Source organism: Haematobia irritans, chromosome 4, assembly GCF_050003625.1.
Source record: "Haematobia irritans isolate KBUSLIRL chromosome 4, ASM5000362v1, whole genome shotgun sequence".
NCBI lineage: Eukaryota > Metazoa > Arthropoda > Insecta > Diptera > Muscidae > Haematobia > Haematobia irritans.
Window position 1 is genome coordinate 123,433,023 of NC_134400.1, and position 21,237 is coordinate 123,454,259.

The following is a 21,237-nucleotide window of genomic DNA, read 5'->3' on the forward strand; positions in this document are numbered from 1 at the left end:
CTGTGCCTGTTCGGGACGAACAGGCTTAAGCGGGAGGCAGTGTTACGAATTTGATAATTATAGATATAAGTTTATTTAAATTAGTTTCCGTTAATTTAAAATTTCAAATTGTAACGATAAAATTTTGCTATCACTTGTTGGAATCATCTATTCATTTTCTAGTATTTTCCTGAATTTCTTTTAATGTTCTTTTGTTTGCTTACCGAAATGTTAGTTCTTACTCTCTCATAGAATAACAACCCCTTTGCTTTGTTATTTTGCTTTCTCATTTCATCTCATTGTCTATTGTCATTGTTGTTGTACTGCGAGCATATATCTATGTGAGTGTGTATGTGTTTGGCAGCCACCAGACGAATTACTTAATGGTCGTAGATCCTTCTAGCATTGTCTAAGAATGTTCTGGCGTTGCCAGAATATTGTAGTGCTACCAGAATGTTCTCGTATTGCCACACCGTCATATATAAAAGCGCTCGCATGCTGCTTGCGAGTCAGTCTTAATTAAAGAGTCAAACGAATAACTTCAGTGTGAACGAATTGTAAAGTGTGAAGTCATAGTAAATAAATTGTAGATTGTCGTTATTTAGAAGAACTGTGTTTTAATTGTCGGGTAATTAAAAACGCCTAAATATAAAAACGTAACAATATGATGAGATATGTTGTTTTGTCAAAATTAAACTTAGAAAATTCGCGACTTATGTTGTTTTCACCATTCTATATCTCCCGATCTAGGGCAGATATTGAAAATCTGTAAACACAGAAAGATGCGCCTTCAAAAACTACACACAACATAAAATTGAGAAATTGTCCCATCTCGACTTATGGGGTTTTGTCATAAGTCCACAGATATGCTTTTGCAATATTTTGTGTTTCATCAAAAGAAAGGACAGAAAACCAATTAAAGACAAATTAAAAAATCACTCATTTTCAGACGAAAAAGTACGATGTGCATGCAAACTACAACGCTGTGAATGGACTTGAGTAGAAATTTGTATTTTTATTTGCCTTTTGATTAAATAAATATCTTGTAATTTTATAAGTGATCAAACGAGTTATCACTTTTTATATATTTTCCTATTATAGTTATATTTAGATTTTCCTTTGGAATTTTATAAAAATTTTATTTATAGTACGTCTATACTAAAACTAATTATTTTTGACCACAATTTTAAATTATAGTTTTTTAGTTTAGTTTAAAATATTGTTTATTTAATTAATATTTTAATTGGGACAATTCATATTTTAATAATTAGCTTTTCAATGAAATCTTTCATATCAAAAAATCGAGACATTTTTCTGTGTTATAATCCCACCTCCTGAATGGTGAATTTTTCCAACTTCTTAAAATAGGTCAATCAGAATCCCTCACCTACAGTTAGCAAAGTACCAAACTATTGTTGGTGTTGGTGGAATCAATGGATTAGGAACGAATATATATATTTTTTTTCATTTCATTTTCATTTATTTATTTGTGAATCTTTCTACATTTTTCCAATCACGGAAATTTTTCCAATTAAAATTTTAATTGAGTTTTAAAAAATATTCAATTAAAAATTTAATTGATTCAACAAATTTTTTCATTGAAACAAAAATCAATCACAAAAATTAATATTATCAATTCATTTTTTAATTGACTTTCAATTAACTTCTTAATTGATACTATCATTTCTGTGGTTGAAGACATTTCAATTAAAAAATTAATTGGATCAATTAATTTCGTGACTGAATCAGAAAAAATATTTTGTGTGTGTAGTATTAAGACAGATGTCTTATAACTTTGCATTAGAATCACTTTTGTTGCATAGTAACATATGTATATAGTAAGTGCAAATATCGCTATATACATAATTTTCGAGAAAATGAGATGGTTACGACAAACATGTTTGATGTTCACCGGTTAGAAATAAAATTTTGCTCTTGAAACAAGATTAATATTCCTTCACTGGGTGTATAAATTGTCCATCTGATATCAATGATCGGTGTGGAATCTGACATTGGCAACGTCAAAAGCACTCTAATATTGAATGGTGTAAATGAAGCCATATATTACGAAGCATACCATATATTTGACCACATTGTCAGTCCTACACTTATATGATCAGTCCAATCCAAAAATCATTAAATAGTATTCCAAGATTTTTTGCTTTATTGACAAATTCAATTCTTTCCCCCGCCACTGGACATCGACATTGAATTATTTGGCATATAAGTCTCCTGTATTGAAACTCCATTTAGAGAAATGAAGCCTTATGTTTTTGGAATGAGGTACACGTGTTTTATCGCAGGAGATATGGTTCTTTATATTGTCTATATTTTAAGGCAACAATAAAATTACAATTTAATTTAATGGACATCAAAGACTAGAAAACCACAGCCTCTTTAATGCTACGTTTACATAATTTATGCATATCTCATGTGATCTGAACTTTGGTAACAGTAATAGCTTCTAAATTGTCTCCGCTCGACTAAAGTTCAAACATCCTGGAACTTTATTTATAAGGCGAGCTTCTAATTTTGTAATATATAGTATATGGATATGTAAATATTAAACATGTTAAAAATTTATCGATTTTTAGCGATATTTAATTTAAGGGATTTCGGTTACACCCTGTAATGCAAACTAATGAAAAACGCAGGCTCTGTAGCTGGATATTCCTTTACGAAAAAAGGGATACTAATGTCTTCCCTTTTATTTTGGAACCTTAGGCCATAGGATGAAAAGAGATGGTTAGATCTAATAGGTCACGATATTTTCAAAGTTTTTTCTATGAATATACTATCATGACATGAGAAATACTTATGTATAACGGTTACTTGTATGGGGGAGCTCTGCCACTGTTAGAGCTTTCACCAAACGAATGGTGGAAAACCTTAAACAGTTCAACATTTTTACTGTAAACGTTAAGGAAGTCAAAAACCCCAAAAAGTTGCGCGACAAATTGAGCAGAGCTCTTGTAAGAAAAAATTTCAAAAATGATAAAATAGTTAAAAAATTTGAAAAAAAAATATTTGAAAAAAAAGAAGAGCCAATGTAATGAAATGCAAATGAAATAAATTGAAGGAAAAAAATAATAAATTTATGAAAAAATTCCTGTGCATATATAATTGGATGAAGGGAAAAAATTTGGAAGCATATCGAAAGAAAATTTGTGGAAAATTCTTGGGGGAGATAATCGAATATAGTTTAATATTTCCCAATATACGAAACTTAATTACTTTTATGACGTTTTAAATGAATTTCAGTGAAAAAATAACCTCAATTAGACACGAATATATGGATATGCAAATTTAAAAGAAAAATATATATAAAGCTTAAATATCATATATAATATAAAAAAATGTATTTAACAGAAAAATCTTATGTAAATCTAAACTTTAAAGTGAAATCTTAATATGGACATATGAAATAATGGAAAAATTTCTATTTGATATTTCCATGGGCGAACAAATTACATAAAAATGCCATTAGTTTTTTTCTTTAACCCATGAAAATTTTTTCCTTTCAGCAGTGTTGCAGTATAAAAAACTTGCAAGACGAGTACACTCACAAAAAGAGCCAGCAAAGAAAAACGAAATCAGAAAGCTTTTACGTTTTATCTTCCACGCAATTTCATAAGAACGAGTCTCTCTTGTGCCTGGGGAGAAACGTTTAGTCCCTTTCCTTTGAAAACCAAGCCATATGTTAAAATAGTTGATTTCATTCAATGTACAAACTAACTAACATAAGCTTCAAATACGACGAGTAGAAGGGATACATATAAGAAGTTAGTCAATTGCCGAGTGGGTGTGTGAGGGTGAAAGTCTCCCCTATTGATTGAAAACAACAACTACTACAACGAAAGTTACTCTCATTTAAGGAGATTTGCAACCACCGTCATATTTACAAAAACCTACCCTCCCATCTTTCAAATACGTGAACCAGAGAGCGAGAGAGTATTAAAAATACTCTCAACGTTGTAGTCATCATTGGTAGTTGGTTATAACAAATACAAACACTGGCATACATTAAATTGGTGTGAAAACCGTCAAAACGACCCCTCTCAAACAACACAAACAACAAACAGTTGTAGCATCAATAACTGTAACAAACATTCATACACGCACTCGCTTAGCACCGTAAGAGCCCCAACGGCGTAAACAGCAGCAGTTTACCATCCACAACAAAAACAAAACAAACCCCTATCTATTGTTTCTCACGGATAGTACACCAAAGAAATGTAAGTAAAAAAATCGATTTTTGTTTTCCATCCTATTATTCTTCATCATCATCATAATGTCCCATTCCATCACATATCTCGCCTCTAAGCTCTTCTTCATACGAGTTCGTTTATTCGTTTGTTTTGCGGTAGCCAGCCACTACCTATTACCTCTTTTGGCCAGTTCTTCGATGAACCGAGAAAGCACATTGTCCATTTCCATTCATTTGTGATTGAGTGAAGTGGTGAGCTAAAAAGACATTCGTGCTCTACGTTTCACTTAACTTTCGTTTTTGTATTTTGTTCAAGTGCAAATATAATCGTATTAATTAAACAATTCATTGAATTGGTAGTCGTGTAAAACAAGAGGACTGCATATAGTCGATAAAATATGGAAAATAAAGAAAACGCTGAGAAACCAGAAGAAAATCCAGAACAAGCGTAAGCACAATATAATAAATTACCTCTAACATGCAAATAAACACAAACGTATTAAACAATATTGTTTCAAATTGGGACAATATATATATTTTTAATTGCTTTCCTATATGTAATATTGCAAATTCATTTGGACCGCCTTGTATAGACCATATGCGTATGTGTATTTGTGTGTGAATTCAGGGAAATCGATTTAAGGTCATGTTATTTTCGACATAAATTGTGTGCCATTTTTTCTCATGATTCATCTGGCGACAAAAACTTCCCGATACAGTCTGCCGAGACTTTTTCCAGTTTGTCTCAATATTAAAAAAAATACAAATACAAATACGATATTAAAAACTCTATAGAATAATATATAAGAAAATAAATGACGATAAAATTGAAAAATATTATATATGAATCTTGCAATACAGAAGCATGCCAAGAAATTATGACGCCAGCGATTTGATAACATAGAAATACTAAAATCGATTAAGGCCGACAATATTATCTTCTTGTAGTAGTGAATGCAACATTTGTATGGACTATCCAGAACATCGTTGCACTGGTTTTCCATCAAGAACATCTCATCTGTGAAAGTATCGCAAGTAATGCTGGATGAATTTTTGATAAAGCGAAAATTCTTCTATTCAGGATAATTATTTATTGTGATTAATTTCTCCAATAAGATGAAAATAGAAGTAGTAAAGTTCCATAGCCCCACTAGAAAATATTTGTTACCATTTGAACATTGTAGAATTTAACGTATTTTCTATAAAAATATTAAACTCTCTATGGTGAGTGCTAGAGGTGTGCACGTGAGTAATATTTTACTCACGCACACTCACGACGGAAAAATCTTACTCACGCACGATATTGTTTTGTAGGACTCACGCACACTCACGAAAAGAAAATTTGTACACACGCACACTCACGAAAAGAAAAATTGTACTCACGCACGAAATGTCGTGACTCACAAAAAATACCGTGACTCACGAAAAATGTCGTGACTCACGAAAAAATTATGACTAATTTAATACCTTAGAGACGTGCTTGAAAACATGAGCATGATTAAAATCTTAACATCCCAGGTGTCACTAAAATTGTAAATGAATTCATTTCGTAAGCGTTTTATGTCCGTGGGCGGGATTTTTTCGTGAGCGTATTTTTCCGAATTTCGTTACTCACGTACACTCATGAAGAAATTATTTTCGAGACTCACGCACGACTTTTGGTTTGATAATCACGCACACTCACGCCTTGCCATCAGCGTGACTCACGACTCACGTATGATTCACGACAATTTCGTGTCACGTGCACACCTCTAGTGAGTGCCCATAATTCTCGCATTCAGAGAAAAAAATGCTCGTTACGATCATACATAAGCAAAATGTTATTTTTGGACGACGAACATGTAACAATTTTGTCACAACCATGTCATTTTCTCGGAAAATATGTATCTTATTTCGGCAAGCATATTTATGTTTGGTGAGGAAACAAAATGTTTGCAACAAAAATGCTGCTAACATTATTCTCTTGAAAAATGTTTGAGGTGATCATATTCCTTCTCTGGGTGTAGTCGAAGAATAAAATAATATGATTGGAGCCATATGAACTATGAATACTAAAAATTGGCGTAATAAAAATAAATACATTTTGTTCGTCGGCGAAAAAAGGAAAATTATTTCGGAAATATATTCCTTAACTGTATATATCAATACGTTAACGATAGAAATATTTCGCTGATAAAGGTAAAAATAATAATTGTCACGAAAAATAGGTGCATGATTTCCCCGACCCCATAGTGGTCTCTAACTGTACTATTTAAATAATAGAACTAGTTTGTCGTATTTGAGGACCGTTTAAATGCTTATTGCCACCATAGTTTTTTTTCTGTCAGAAATAACTTTTCGCAAGGAAAAAATACATGGTGTGACAATTGTATGCTCTAAAAAAGCATTGAAAGGCTGCTGTAAATATGTCCAAACATGTTTTTCGGTCCGTGTGTGAACTAGAGGTGTGCACGTCACGAAAATAATATTTTCGTGAGTGTGCGTGAGTAATGAATTTCGGAAAAATGGGCTCACGAAAATAATCCCTCCCAATAACATTAAACGCTTACGCATGTAACTCATTTAGAATATCAGTGACACCTATATTGTTAAGAGTTTAATAACTCTCTCGATTTTAATCATTTTCATGTTTTTCGTCAGGCCACTCATGTAAATTACTCATAAAATTATTCGTGAGTTACGGGATTTCTCGTGAGTCACGATAGTTCTAATCGTGAGTGTTAGTTTTTAAAATATTTAAAATATCGTGCGTGAGTAGGATTGTGCCGTCGTCAATGTGCGAGAGCATGAGTAAAATATTTCTCACGTGCACACCTCTAGTGTGAACTTTGATGCATGGTTTAAACCCCCAGAAGAAGTATAACAAAGAAGCATTTTTTGTGTGAAAATCCTTATTATATTCAAATGACAAAAATGTGTGGAAGTATTCAGAACCCATTCACTTTTGTTCGATATGACCACCTTTTGCTTTTACTAGTACTTGTTCGCTTTGTCTGTCTTTTAGAAGGTTTTTAAGAATATATTTTCAGAACTTTACACGCTCGATTATCACTACGGCATGGATAACGTGGAATTCGAATCACTTTAGATGCTATTGCATCTGTTGGATCACAAATATGGCATTTATCAACGCTATAAATATCATAATAACGACTATGATAGGTTAGGTTAGGTGGCAGCCCGATGTATCAGGCTCACTTAGACTATTCAGCCCATTGTGATACCACAATGATACTATGATACAAACGAATACTGTTCTCTATGAGGTGTTTGAGCTGGCCAACAATAGGTGTTTGTGACTGTCCAGCCAAATATAGTGCAACTACAATATTGCACATGAAGTTCGTTTCGAACTTTATTTCTAAATTAACCCCTGCGCAAATGTTTTCGGATATTAATAAAACAAATATTATGAAGCTATCATTTCTTGTTTGACAAACATAATATTGTGAATTTGATTACATTTCGCTTTAACTATTATATGATTTTGATCATCAACAAGTCGAATGTTGCGACGCTAAAAGTCGACTTTATGAGTCGTCTTTTTTGTCTTATTTTTTTCAAAACACATCTTGCATTTTAAGTCCTATTTTCTTCAAAGGCAATCCAACCAATCGATTTTAGAAAAATTGAATCTGAGTTTGATATAATTAAATATAAACATTTATTAACTGTCTGGCCCAGTTGGAGTGTTTATTAGGATTTACATCCGCCGAATATTATATGTACACCGTTCGCACTATACTCTTATTCGTACGTATAATAGCTCCGTTCGCGTACCCGATACTTCCTGATCATTAATACATGTTTTTCGTTTATTCCAAAAGCCTAACAAAAAATAGCCAAAATAATTACCAAATAAAGTAATTTTAGCAAATAAAGTAAAATTAATTCTTAGTCACATAACAAAACATCGCATAAAATATCTACAGTGCCGATTATATCGTCGAACATAAATTATGGTGTGAGCAACATGTGAGTTTTTTTTCTCGAAAATATGGATAGCGGCCTTATTTAACCATAAAATTTAGAAAAAATTAAGAGCAAACAAAAACATTTCGCTTCTCTTATTTTCACATAAAATACCAGCAAAAAAAAAATGGAAGTTGTTCCACAAACATTTCTTTTAAAGTGCTTCCAAGAATCCCCCATCGAGTTTTTTCAACTTCCGATGCAGTCCTTTTGGACAAGTCCACAAACATTTCTTCTAAAGCGCATCTTGGGATCCCCCAATGATTTTTTTCTACTTCCGATTCATTCCTTTGGGACAAGTATTAGAAAGTACGCAATTAGGCTATTTTAAGTGCAAATTTTGGACAATTAAATTTCACAAAAAAATAGAAAATTAATAAAAAGGTAAAAGAAATATTAATTAAAAAATTAATTTCAACCCCGCTGGGATATGAACCTGTGCCGTTTGACTTTTTCTCTTCCATGGAAGTTCTTTTTGGGAAGGTTTTGCAAATTACGAGAATTTTTAATTTTTTTTTGTCTATTTTTAATGGAGAAAATATATTTATACGAAAATATATGCAAAAAATAAAAAATAAAAACGATGTATAACATAAAAAAATATTTTTTTAGAAAAATATTTGATACAAAAAATTGCAGCTGGTGAGATTTGAATCTGCGTTTCTTATTTTTTCGTTCACACTAATAAAGAACGTTTCGAGAAAAAAATGTTATTCCTTGCTGTCGTATTACGATCATATCACAAACATTTGAATTGACCTTTTTTCGCTTTTTAAATTTTTTCATTCAAATGAACTTCCAGGGCACAACTTCTAAAGCAATGCAAAGGATCTAAAAAGGGAGTACTTCCTTCCTAAGACAAGCCCATGTAAAATTCATTGGAGATGATCCAAGTTTGAACTACTTCCGGATCACAGATTGTGGATCCCCAACTACTTTTTTGGAAGTTCTTTTTTTTTGCTGGGATCACGTTCAAACCACATACAAATAAACAAAATATCACAACAGTTTTTCCGTATCCTCCATTCATTCTAAGTAGCGGCTAATAATCGACTGATACGCAAAATTAAAAATATTGAAAAATAAAGAAACAAATACATACAAAAAAACAAAACAGTCTTAAGTCGACCGGGGCCGACTATATTATACCCTGCACCACTTTGTAAATCCACATTTTCGATACTATATCAAATCCGTCAAATGTGTTGGGTGCTATATATAAAGGTTTTTGTCCCAAATACATACAAATCTGACTCCATCTGAACAAAATTTATAATCTAACATATAGACTTAAAATTTAAGTCGGCTGGGATGGTACACTATGTTAGTAAACAAATATGGGAAATATTTTAATCTGAACCAATTTTGAGGCAACTTCGCAAAAGTGTATTTATGATTTATCTGTCGATAGATATGTATTAGAAATAAAGGGAAATTTGAGTCACTTTTACAAGTTTTCGTCTTAGCAGTGGCGATTTTATAAGGAAAATGTGGGTATTTTGGTAATTTTTGCCCAAATCGGAAAAGCATATATATAGTGAAGCTATATAGAAATTTGAACCGATTTCAACCAAATTTGGCATGCATACTTAGTATTTTAATTCTTCTCCCTGTGCAAAATTTCACGTAAATCGGACTAACCAAATTGGGCTAAAACTCTGGCTTCTGGGGCCATATTAGTCCATATCGGGCGAAAGATATATGTGGGAGCCATATCTAAATCTGAACCGATTTCAATAAAATTTGGCACACTTTACACTTTAGTACTAATTATTCTTCTTGTGCAAAAACTTAAGCAAATTAGGGTAAAACTCTGGCTTCTGGGGCCATATAAGTCCATATCGGGTGAAAGATATATATAGGAGCTATATCTAAATCTGAACCGATTTCTACCAAAACCTATAGGGTTCTAGACTTTGCGACCTAGACTTTGATCACAAAAATGTGTTCACAGACAGACGGACGGACGGTCATGGCTAGATCGACTCAGGGACCCACCCTGAGCATTATTGTCAAAGACACCCTGTGTCTATCTCGTCTCCTTCTGGGTGTTGCAAACATATGCACTAACTTATAATACCCTGTTCCACAGTGTGGCGCAGGGTATAATGATGGTTTTTTGTGCCTGTGGATATGAAATATTCGTTGGAGGTTGATACCGGGTATGAGCTCTAATAAGTTGGCCGGACACTGTTTCACTTTATATACTATGCAGTATTTGACATCACTTTTATGCACAACATCTTTCACACACACCCATTTGCATATAAGCGTATGTATGTAGGAGTCTGTATATGAGACATGGAAGTATCAATTTCACAATTTATTAAATGTAATGAAATGCTTCTTTAAATCCAAAAATTTAAATCTTTATTCCAAAAATGTTAAATATACTCACACATTGATACACATTTGCAAAACCACTAAGAAAAAATAGAAGATATTTACAGTTTTACATTGCAATATTTTCTGGGTATTTTTATTCGTGACCTCTCTTAGTAAATGGTATCATACCATATTTGTATAACGTAATACGCTATTTCATACAACGCCGAAGAAATATGATTACAAACACTATATGATATGGGAAATGATAACTTCGCAAAAAAAATTAAGTTTATTAAGCTATTCACTTTTCGACTTTTTAACATTTTGGAAAAAGACCTCTCACTTTCAAAAATTGTATGAGTAAAAATTTGAGATTATAGCAATTTCAGTCATGGATCCACCTTTTCGACTTATTGAGTTATAACAACACTGAAAAAAGCATGCCCGTTTCCAAAGATTTTGTCTTTACTTTAAAAATTTTGGTATTGATTCCGAGCTAAAGAAGCGGAGAATACAAGTAAGGATACTTTTAAGACAAAATTCTCTTTTAAATTTGGGTTTTGTGTACTTTCAAAGATTTCATGTCTTTAAAATACGAATACAAATTTTGCTTAGCATAGAAGACGCATTTCTCTAAAATAGAGTTATTTTCCTTGTCCAAAAGCCGATAAACTTTTCAATGAAGTCGTATTGTCATTATAATTAAGTGATTTGACTTAAAAATGTGTATCCTAACATGAAAGAAAAAATTTATAGGCTAAGGTCAACTTGACTTTAATAATTCAGAAAAATTCTTTAAATTTAATGAAATTGTCTTTAAATTTGTTGTCCTTTTGCATCTTGACTACAAAGCAAAAAATCGTTCAAATATAGGACATGTTTTTCAAAACTTTATTTTAAAGAAGTTTTTTACTTCAAACATAGCATAATTTCTACTGGAAGTCGAGTCCTAATTTGGAAAATAAAGTTGCCGTTAATTCGTTTTTAAAGGACTTTGATAGTATATGAAGAAAAAAAGCTGAGAAAGCGAAAAATTAAAATTTTCTTCCTAGAAGCAAGTACACAAAACCTAAATTTAAAAGAGCATTGTGTCTTAAAAGTATCCTTACTTGTATTCTCCGCTTCTTTGGCTCGGAATCAATACCAAATTTTTTAAAGTAAAGACAAAATCTTTGGAACCGAGTATGCTTTTTTTTCAGTGTAATTATCAACTATAATAAACACGTGGATCACATCTTTCCGGCCGATGAATTTTCTTTAATTTTAAAGAAAGGAAAGCAGATAATCTAAATTTAAGTTTAAGTTTTGAGAACTACTTGTAGATTTTGATAAGTTGATGATATAAGAAGTCGATTTGACAAAAAAAAAAATCAAATGAAAAAATCAAAATGTCAACTTCTACTTTTTGACAGGGAACTTAGGGAGACTTTATTTAGTAAAAATATTGAACCTTATTTCTCGATATCTGATCGTAGAACGCAACTTCCAAATCGACTTTTTTAACTTATTGTTTCGATTTATTTAATATTTTCACGTAAGGTAAAAAGTCGTCCATCGAACAAAATATTTCTGTGATAAAAGATTCTTTAAGTTTTGGTTGATTGATCGAAGAAGTCAATCTTACCCTATCCGGGAGGTGCAGGTATTTATGGAGAGGGACGTTTTTCTTCACCAAATATTACATTTAGAGCTCACTTTTCCAGTCGATGGTTCTTCTTTTTCGCAGTGCCTACACCGGATGTAGTCCAATGTTTAGACTATTCCTTGATCTCCGATATGTACCAGTCGATCCATGTTAAGTCGATTTTCACGACCTAACATGGATCAATTAAACGTCGAATCGCTCCAGCCATGTATATGCAAGTAGGACATGTGGATCACACCTCTCCAGCGGATGACTTGTTGTTTTCGGAACACGAACACCGGGTGCAGTCCTTGATCTCCTCACGAAGTGATAGTAAATCTCACAAGGATTGCGCTTAAAAAGTAGAGGTGTGAGTGTTCAGGAAAGGGGCGTTATTTTTTCAATTGAACGTAGAGTCGGCCCAGGTCTGTCTCTGAAAATAGTACATGTGGATCACATCTTTCCGGCCGATGGCTCTTCTTTTGTCCAATATTTAGACTATTCCTCGACCTCCGACATGTACCAGTGGATCCATTTTTCGTAGACCCTCAGGAAGTGATAGAGAAGCTCACAAGGATTGTGCCTAAATAGAAGGAGGTATGAGACTTCACAGAAAGGGAAGTTTTTCTCCACTATATAGGGCCATTTTTTTTCAATTTAGCGTGGAAACCCGAAAATAATTTTTAATTGAAATTTCTTCAATCACAGAAATGATAGTATCAATAACCAAAATCAACTCAAAAGTTAATTGATCCAATTAAAAATTTAATTGATACTATTAATTTCTGTGATTGATTTTTGTTTCAATTACAAAATTTGTTGAACCAATTAAATTTTTTATTGAAAATTTTATAGAATTCAATTAAAATTTTTATTGGAAACATTTTGATGATATTTTTTTTGTGTGATGCAAGTAGTAAAAAATCGCTCTCAGTTAAGTAAACACCGTCACATTGGGCGATTGAGAATTGGTCAAATAGGAAATTATTCTCAATTCACCACATTCGTTGAAGAGCAGAAACTATTATAATGTGCTCTTTCAAATCAAAAGTTTTTGCTTTGGTTCAAGATCGTGGGGTATTTTCAGATCTTCAGCTATTTGATATGCCAATATGACGAGGATTTCACTCGGCAAACACTTTCAGATGCTGGTGCAGTTTTTTGAACGAACACTATCAGTATCATTATTACGATTTATAGTGCAATAGTACACGAATAACTTTATAATAGTAATAATACTCATTTAAATTCTCATTATTAGTATCCATCAACATTCGACCAACATCAATATAAATTTTTTTAGCGACAACATTTATTTATTTAATTTTTGTTTTAATACTACACGAGCACAGATAAAGAAGATTAATATTCACTCCAAACATATACACTTAAAAAATGGGCAAGAAAGATAAGAAAAAAGAGGAGTAAGTGCATTTTTAATAAATTAATCAATTTTAGCCTATTACAAGTTGTAAACATTGGTAGAACGGCTAAAAACTCACTAAAACAATTTTAAACATCATCATTAGGCTTAAAACAAACATATTGAACTCAGTATATGTTGTCTGTTATTTGTATCGTAATGCACTTTATTTTGTATATACAGGGCGGATCCAGCACCAGCAGGAGATGCTCCACCAGCCGAGGGTGCACCAGCCGGTGAGGGTGGTGATGGCGAGATTGTTGGAGGACCACGCAATCCTCAACAAATTGCGGCACAAAAGCGATTACAACAAACCCAGGCGCAGGTCGATGAAGTAAGTAATCCAACAGTCGGATATAAAAAATCAAATTTTGTTTTAAAATTTATCAAATTTTTATGTGACATGTATCCTTTTTGGGACATAAATATCGTAGAGAAGACAACTTTGCATGCAATCCATGGTGAAGGGCACATAAGATTCGGTCGATATGGTCGAACTTTCAGCCGTATTTACTTCTTGTTTATATTTTGATATCATATTTGAAATGCCAACATAAAAAAATTCCGACGAATTATATCTAACTGGAATGCACTCTCAATATGATTCGTTCTAAAACAAAACAAAAAATCACGTGTTCATCAGTTTGATTCTTTGATTCAGTATTTGCATCCACACAGAAAAATATTGGCATAGGACATAGAATGCACTCAATATTAAAGTCATACCCCCATATACAAATAAGAAAATTCTATCGATAAACTGTTAATAAATTATTTTGTATATGGGCAATAAACTTTATCTTTCACATGTTTATTGCAAGTAATAAAACATTCATAGTTTTTTTTTTTTGTTATTTTCATTAAATTTCAATTCTACTTTTAAGGGCATATATGTTTGAAGTAAGGCTTTATGATTGCCTCCAAATAATTCCATTTTTAATCAAGACCATATGTTCAAGGAAGAAAAGTTTTTGCTATTTTATACTATTAAAATCTATAATATATTATGGGTTTGATAGTGATTTAATTATTTTATTTATCCTTTAGTTGACCAAATCATCTCAATATCAGTGCTACCATTTTGTTCCAGTTGGAGAAAAAATTTAGTCAGTCGAAATGGGTTGTATCCGATGTTGGATCATTTTATGTAAATTAGCAATTTCAAAGAATCAAACTGATGAACACGTGATTTTTTGTTTTGTTTTAGAACGAATCATATTGAGAGTGCATTCCGGTTAGATATAATTCGCCGGATTTTTTTATTTGTTGGCATTTCAAATATGATATGAAAATATAAGCAAGAAGTAAATACGGCTGAAAGTTCGACCAGACCGAATCTTATGTGCCCTTCACCATGGATTGCATGCAAAGTTCTTCTAAAGACCGATGACAATCGATGACATCGAATTACCGATGGCAAGGTTTATTAAACCTTCTTCATATTGTCTTCTACATTGCATGTCCATATTGAATCTATGTTAGATAAAGAAAAGGCAGAATAAATACCTATATAAGCCCCTTTAGTTATTGATGGTCTATAAATAATTATGAAACGATATGAACCAATTTTAGCATGATAATTAGAGGGCCAAATTTCAACCAGATCATTGAAATTTGTTCCTTCATATGGTTTTGCTCTTCCAGTAGGCTCCGTAAGGCAAACATCGGGATCGGTTTATATGGGGGCTATATATAACACTAGTTTACAAAATAAATTTTTTTCATGTACATTTGATGAGATGCGACTTTTCTTATGTATTTTGATCTGCTGAATTCGAAAAAAAAATAATTTTTTTTTATGGAACAGTTTTTGAGATATCCCGTTATTTTTTACTTTTCCGCTCTTTTTTCACTAAACAAATTATATCTCGAGTTAGAAATGTCCGATTATATCGTTCTCGATACCTAAATGAAAGGTATTCAAATGACGAATAATCGCATGTAATGGGATCTGTGATAAGTTAAGTGGTTCAAAAAATATCGATGCAAAAAGGCAAATTTTCAAAAAAAAAAAAAAAACACATGCTTTATGTTACATGAGGAAAAAGTACAAACAATTGAAAAGAATTTTTTATTCGTCATCTCAATACCTTTCATTTAAGTACCAACAGCGATATAATCGGGATATAATTTGTTTAGTGAAAAAGAGCGAAACTAAAAATAACTGGATATCTCAAAAACTGTTCCATAAAATTTTTTTTAACATTTTTTTTAATTCAGCAGACCAAAATACATAAGAAAAGTCACCTCTCATCAAATGTACATTTTCAGTGTAAACTAGTGTAATTATTTGCCGATATGGACACATTTTTGCACTAACATCATGTACCACATTTCAATCAGATCACATGTAATATACTCTTCCAAGAGGCTCCGTAAGAGGTCGGTTTATATGAGGCTATACGTAACAGTGGTCCGAATGACCCATTTGCAGTACCTTCTGACCTACATCAATAACAACTAAAGTCGATAGCTTGTTTCGTTCGGAGGCTAGCGTTATTTCCACAGACGGACGGACGGGCATCGCTAGATCGACTCAGGATTTCGCCAGACCTAGGCCAATATTTCGATATGTTACAAACTGAATGATATATATGAATATTTTTTATCATTAACTCAAACATTCAATTTCTCAGTTAATTTAAAGATTTTTCTACTTTTTGTCTTACTTCGAATATGTACTACGTAGGGATGTAAATTTCAAAGTTTCGTGTCCTTATCACATATTTGCGGTAAATGTGAATATATGAAAATTTCTATAAAGTAAAAGTTAGGTATAAAGTAAAAGTTAGGTTAAAAACCACATTTATACCCCTTCGAAAAAAGACTTACTTGGATCCAATGATTTTGAACTTCCCTTAAGAACTTTGGTATTGATTCAGAACCAAAGATGCGGGTTCTTTAAAGTTAACCTGTATTTGAAGTTCTTTTATTTTTAATCCAAAGACTCAATATTTCAATTAATTTTATAATACATTTTCAATTAATTATTTCAATTAATTTTATAATACATTTATTTTAAATAAATTTGTCCTAAAATGTTCATATGAAGTATTTAAAAAACTTAAACATATTTTCCTTCTAGGTTGTTGACATTATGCGAACGAATGTAGAGAAAGTACTTGAAAGAGATCAAAAGCTTTCCGAATTGGATGATCGTGCCGATGCTCTACAACAGGGTGCATCACAATTCGAGCAACAGGCTGGTAAATTGAAACGAAAATTCTGGTTGCAAAATTTGAAGGTAAAAAATATTAGCGTGACAACGTTATGAATAGAAAACAAAATATAAATATTCAAATATTTACAGATGATGATTATTATGGGCATTATTGGACTCGTTATTGTTGGCATTATTGCAAGTAAGTTACGTGTATATAGAAAAGAACATCAACTATCATCGATTATAGGGCAAAAGAAATCGCATCATAAGAGCAGAAGAGATGAACAAAAAAACTTAAAACCAACATTTAAAGCATGTTTCACGTATTTTGTGCACGTAAATAGTGCACAAAAACATATTTTATATTTTTCATAAAATGCATAGTATATCATTGGAGCCACTCTAGTGTATCATGGCACATATAAATTTGATATTATTTGCATATATGTTTATATTACATTACCTTATCTTTTGTATTTAGTTTGCTATTCATACTATTGTACAAAAATTATATACTTTCTTTAGAATGGGAATTACATTAATAATTCAGTTTTTATTCTAGTCATTCCAAAGATTTTTTAAATTAAAACTTTAAGTTAATTATCATGTTAACGTAAGAACACCCTGGATCAATCAAACCCCTATTGGTCAGAGTTTTAGTTTTTGAGCACCGAGATTAAATTAAGCTTGTGTTACAAACTTTTGTATGTTGCAGTATTTATCAGGAAACATTTAACGACATTTACGGATTTCTTATTTCCCCATAAGACTTTCATTGTTTATTAATTTTTCATAAACATTGTTTTCTCTTAGATCACACTTATTTTTACTTTCTCACATGTTGTGACAAAAAAAAAGAATAAATATAAAGATTTGGTTAAGCCCAAAGATGTGTAAAACTATATATTAGTTTAAAAATCAATACACATCAATTGTCATATCACTTATATTCAATATTGTGTGCACTGTATCGTATAATTACTTCTATTAAATAATAATAATCATACAACAGGGTGATCGTTTCTTGTGTACACCGTATTGTATACTTAATATTAATATTAAACATCACTTATTACTCTTAGAAGGCGTAGGTTTCCATAACTAGACGTTTGCTAATGCACAGATTTTAGTATGTTTTGGTATTTGTCATGAATAAAGAAACAGCTTCATTGTTTACCATCTAGTTCATACAATATTTCTCAATTTTTGTGAGGAAAAAAATTCGAACATAAGCAGAATTATCTCAGTTATCTCAGATTTGATTACACTAGTTTGCACTGAAAATATACACTTGATGAGAAGTGACTGATGAAAGGTGACCGATGCCAAATCATACAAATATGAGCCACTACCCACTCAAAAATGCGTTCTTGTGTGGGTGAGTGGCTCATATTTGTATGATTTGGCATCAGATTTATTCACTTTTTGCTTATAACTTTGCCATTTTAGGTAAATTATCTTCTAGTTGGTATTATTTCTTACGTTAATGTTTCATCTTTACGAAAGTAAAGATCTAAAACACGATTGAAAATTTGCCTTATTTTCATCGATATATTTTGAACCACTTAACTTATCAAGTACCAATAACGATATAATCGGACATTTCTAGCTCGAGATATAACTTGTTTAGTGAAAAAGGCTGAACAACTAATAATAACAGGATATCTCAAAAACTGTTCCATAAAAAAATGTTTAACCTTCATTTTCGAATTCAGCAGATCAAAATACATCAAATGTACATCAAAAACATTTTATTTTGTAAACTAGTGTTATCAATGCTTGCCGAAAATTCAATAAAGTACAAGTATATATGGCAATATGACCAGATTCTTTTGATGAAAAATGGGATCCCAAAGTAATCAATTATTCTAAATATTTGGGGCATATTTTTTAATGCGTTTTGGTAAATAAATTAACTACAGCAATGATTTTTAACTTGTCTTAGCTCTTTAAGTGTTAGGATAGGTTAGGTTAGGTTAGGTTATGTGGCAGCCCGATGTATCAGGCTCACTTAGACTATTCAGTCCATTGTGATACCACAGTGGTGAACATCTCTCTTATCACTGAGTGCTGCCCGATTCCATGTTAAGCTCAATGACAAGGGACCTCCTTTTTATAGCCGAGTCCGAACGGCGTTCCACCTTGCAGTGAAACCACTTAGAGAAGTTTTGAAACCCTCAGAAATGTCACCAGCATTACTGAGGTGGGATAATCCACCGCTGAAAAACTTTTTGGTGTTCGGTCGTAGCAGGAATCGAACCCACGAACTTGTGTATGCAAGGCGGGCATGCTAACCATTGCACCACGGTGGCTCCCCGCTCTTTAAGTGTTAGGGTGAATAGAATCACATTTCCTATTTTGTATTAGAAATCAACAGTAAGAATTTTTTAATTACACCCAAATTAATAACAAAAATTAAATCTATCACATTGGGCTTAGATTATGTTAGGTAGAAAATCCTGAGTTACAATTTTGTTTTTGGGGTTCTCTTCTCATTCATACAACATTTCTCACTTTTTCTGAAAAACTCCCAACATAAGCAGAATGTTGTTATCTTAAGAAATTTGCGATCTCAAAATTTGTTTATCAAAGAATGCCAAAAATACCATAAAATACAAGTATATAAGGCATATGGCCAGATTCTTTTTATAAAAAATGGGATTCCAGGGTAATCAATTGTTGCAAATATTAGGTTATAATTTCTTAATTCGTTTTGATTAATGAATAATGTAATGAAATAATTTGTTAACTTTTATTGACTCTTTACGTGCTAGTCTGCATATAATCATATTTTCTGTTTTTTTTATTATAAGAAATTCTCTACCAAATTTATATTCGATTTTTTTTTTTCAATTCCACCCAAAATAATAAGAAAAATCTGACCTGTTAAATTGGGTTTTAAATGTCACAAAAAAATATTATGGGTCTTAGGAAGTAGGAGAAAATAGATGTATCAAACTTTTCTTTACGACAAGTTTTAATAAACAGAAAAGTGTACAAACCCCTGAGATACACATTTTTTGGTTCTCTACTCTATTTTTTCCATATTTCTCATTTTTTTTTCAAAAAATTCCAACATAACCAGAAAACTTGTTAACTAAAATTAGATAAAATCTAAGTATATGTGGCAATTTTACCTTATACTTTGGATAAAATTGATCAAAAATGGATCCCAAAGTTATCAATTTGTTGCAAATATTGTTAATGCGTTTTGATAAATGAACTAACTACCGCAATGATTTTTTGACTTTTCTTGGCACTTGGAATGTTAGACTTCATATAATCACATTTCCTATTGTTTAGTAGAAATCAACGAAGAAATTTAAACCCGAAAGATTTTTTAAGTACACCATACCAATAAGAAAACTGAAAGCTGTTGTGCTGAAAACATCACCAAAAAATATTATGGTACCTATTTTCTGAGTAAGAAAATAAGAGGTATTGGAAATAAGACCATACTTCTTGATGCTTTCCTGTATGATTGGTTGGCTTCATACCACCTACAAGTGGACGTCTATCTGTGCATATTGCTGTCTGTAAAAAACTGTTTGGTATTTCTTGAATTCGGTTGGTAAAATATAATTACACTAGTTTACAAAATAACATTTTTATACCCTCCACCATAGGATTGGGGGTATATTAACTTTGTCATTCCGTTTGTAACACATCGAAATATTGCTCTAAGACCCCATAAAGCATATACATTTTCGGTTGTGGTGAAATTCTGAGTCGATCTAAGCATGTCCGTCCGTCCGTCGGTCTGTTGAAATCACGCTAACTTCCGAACGAAACAAGCTATTGACTTGGCACAAGTAGTTGTTATTGATGTAGGTCGGATGGTATTGCAAATGGGCCATATCGGTCCACTTTTACGTATAGGCCCCATATAAACGGACCCCCAGATTTGGCTTGCGGATCCTCTAAGAGAAGCATATTTCATCCGATTCGGTTGAAATTGGGTACGTGATGTTAGTATATGGTCTCTAACAACCATGCAGGAATTGGTCCATATCGGTCTATAATTATATATAGCCCCCATATAAACCCATCCCCAGATTTGACCTCCGGTGCCTTTTGGAGAAGCAAAATTCATCCGATATGATTGAAATTTAGTACGTGGTGTTAGTTATGGTCTCTAACAACCATGCAGGTATTGGTCCATATCAGTCCATAATTATATATAGCTCCAATATAAACCGATCCCAAGATATGTTTTTGGAGCCTCTTGGAGGATCAAATTTCATCCGAGTCAGTTGAAATTTGGTACATTTTGCTAGTATATGGCCGTTAACAACCATGTCTAACTAGGTCCATATCGGTCTATAGTTATATATAGCACTCATATAAATCGATCCCCAATCACACAAAAAAATGGTCCATATCGGTTCATAATTATATATAGCCCCCATATAAAGCGACCGCCATATTTCAATTCTGGCTATCTAGACTTACCTATATATACCTTTTTTGTTTAACATATACCACGTATTTACTAACTTACAATTTAGAAGACGATGTTAAAAAGTTTTAAGATACCTTAA

The 21,237-nt window shown here is 32.1% G+C and overlaps 1 protein-coding gene across 8 annotated transcripts in view; it reads left to right on the forward strand.

Moving 5' to 3' along the window:
• Positions 1-2,810: 2,810 nt before the first annotated feature.
• nSyb (neuronal Synaptobrevin) overlaps positions 2,811-21,237 on the forward strand; it is a 28,534-nt gene continuing 10,107 nt past the window's right edge. Inside the window, exons 1-6 of one of the 8 annotated variants that reach the window (XM_075308404.1) lie at positions 2,811-2,951; positions 3,507-4,214; positions 13,463-13,534; positions 13,717-13,867; positions 16,619-16,777; positions 16,844-16,895. In XM_075308404.1, coding sequence (XP_075164519.1) covers positions 13,506-13,534; positions 13,717-13,867; positions 16,619-16,777; positions 16,844-16,895 — 391 coding nt within the window. In that variant the 5' untranslated portion in view covers positions 2,811-2,951; positions 3,507-4,214; positions 13,463-13,505. Of the gene's footprint in view, positions 2,952-3,010; positions 3,029-3,503; positions 4,215-4,336; positions 4,635-13,462; positions 13,535-13,716; positions 13,868-16,618; positions 16,778-16,843; positions 16,896-21,237 lie in introns of those variants that run through there. The other 7 variants (XM_075308405.1, XM_075308406.1, XM_075308408.1 and 4 more) reach the window with 7 other exon arrangements.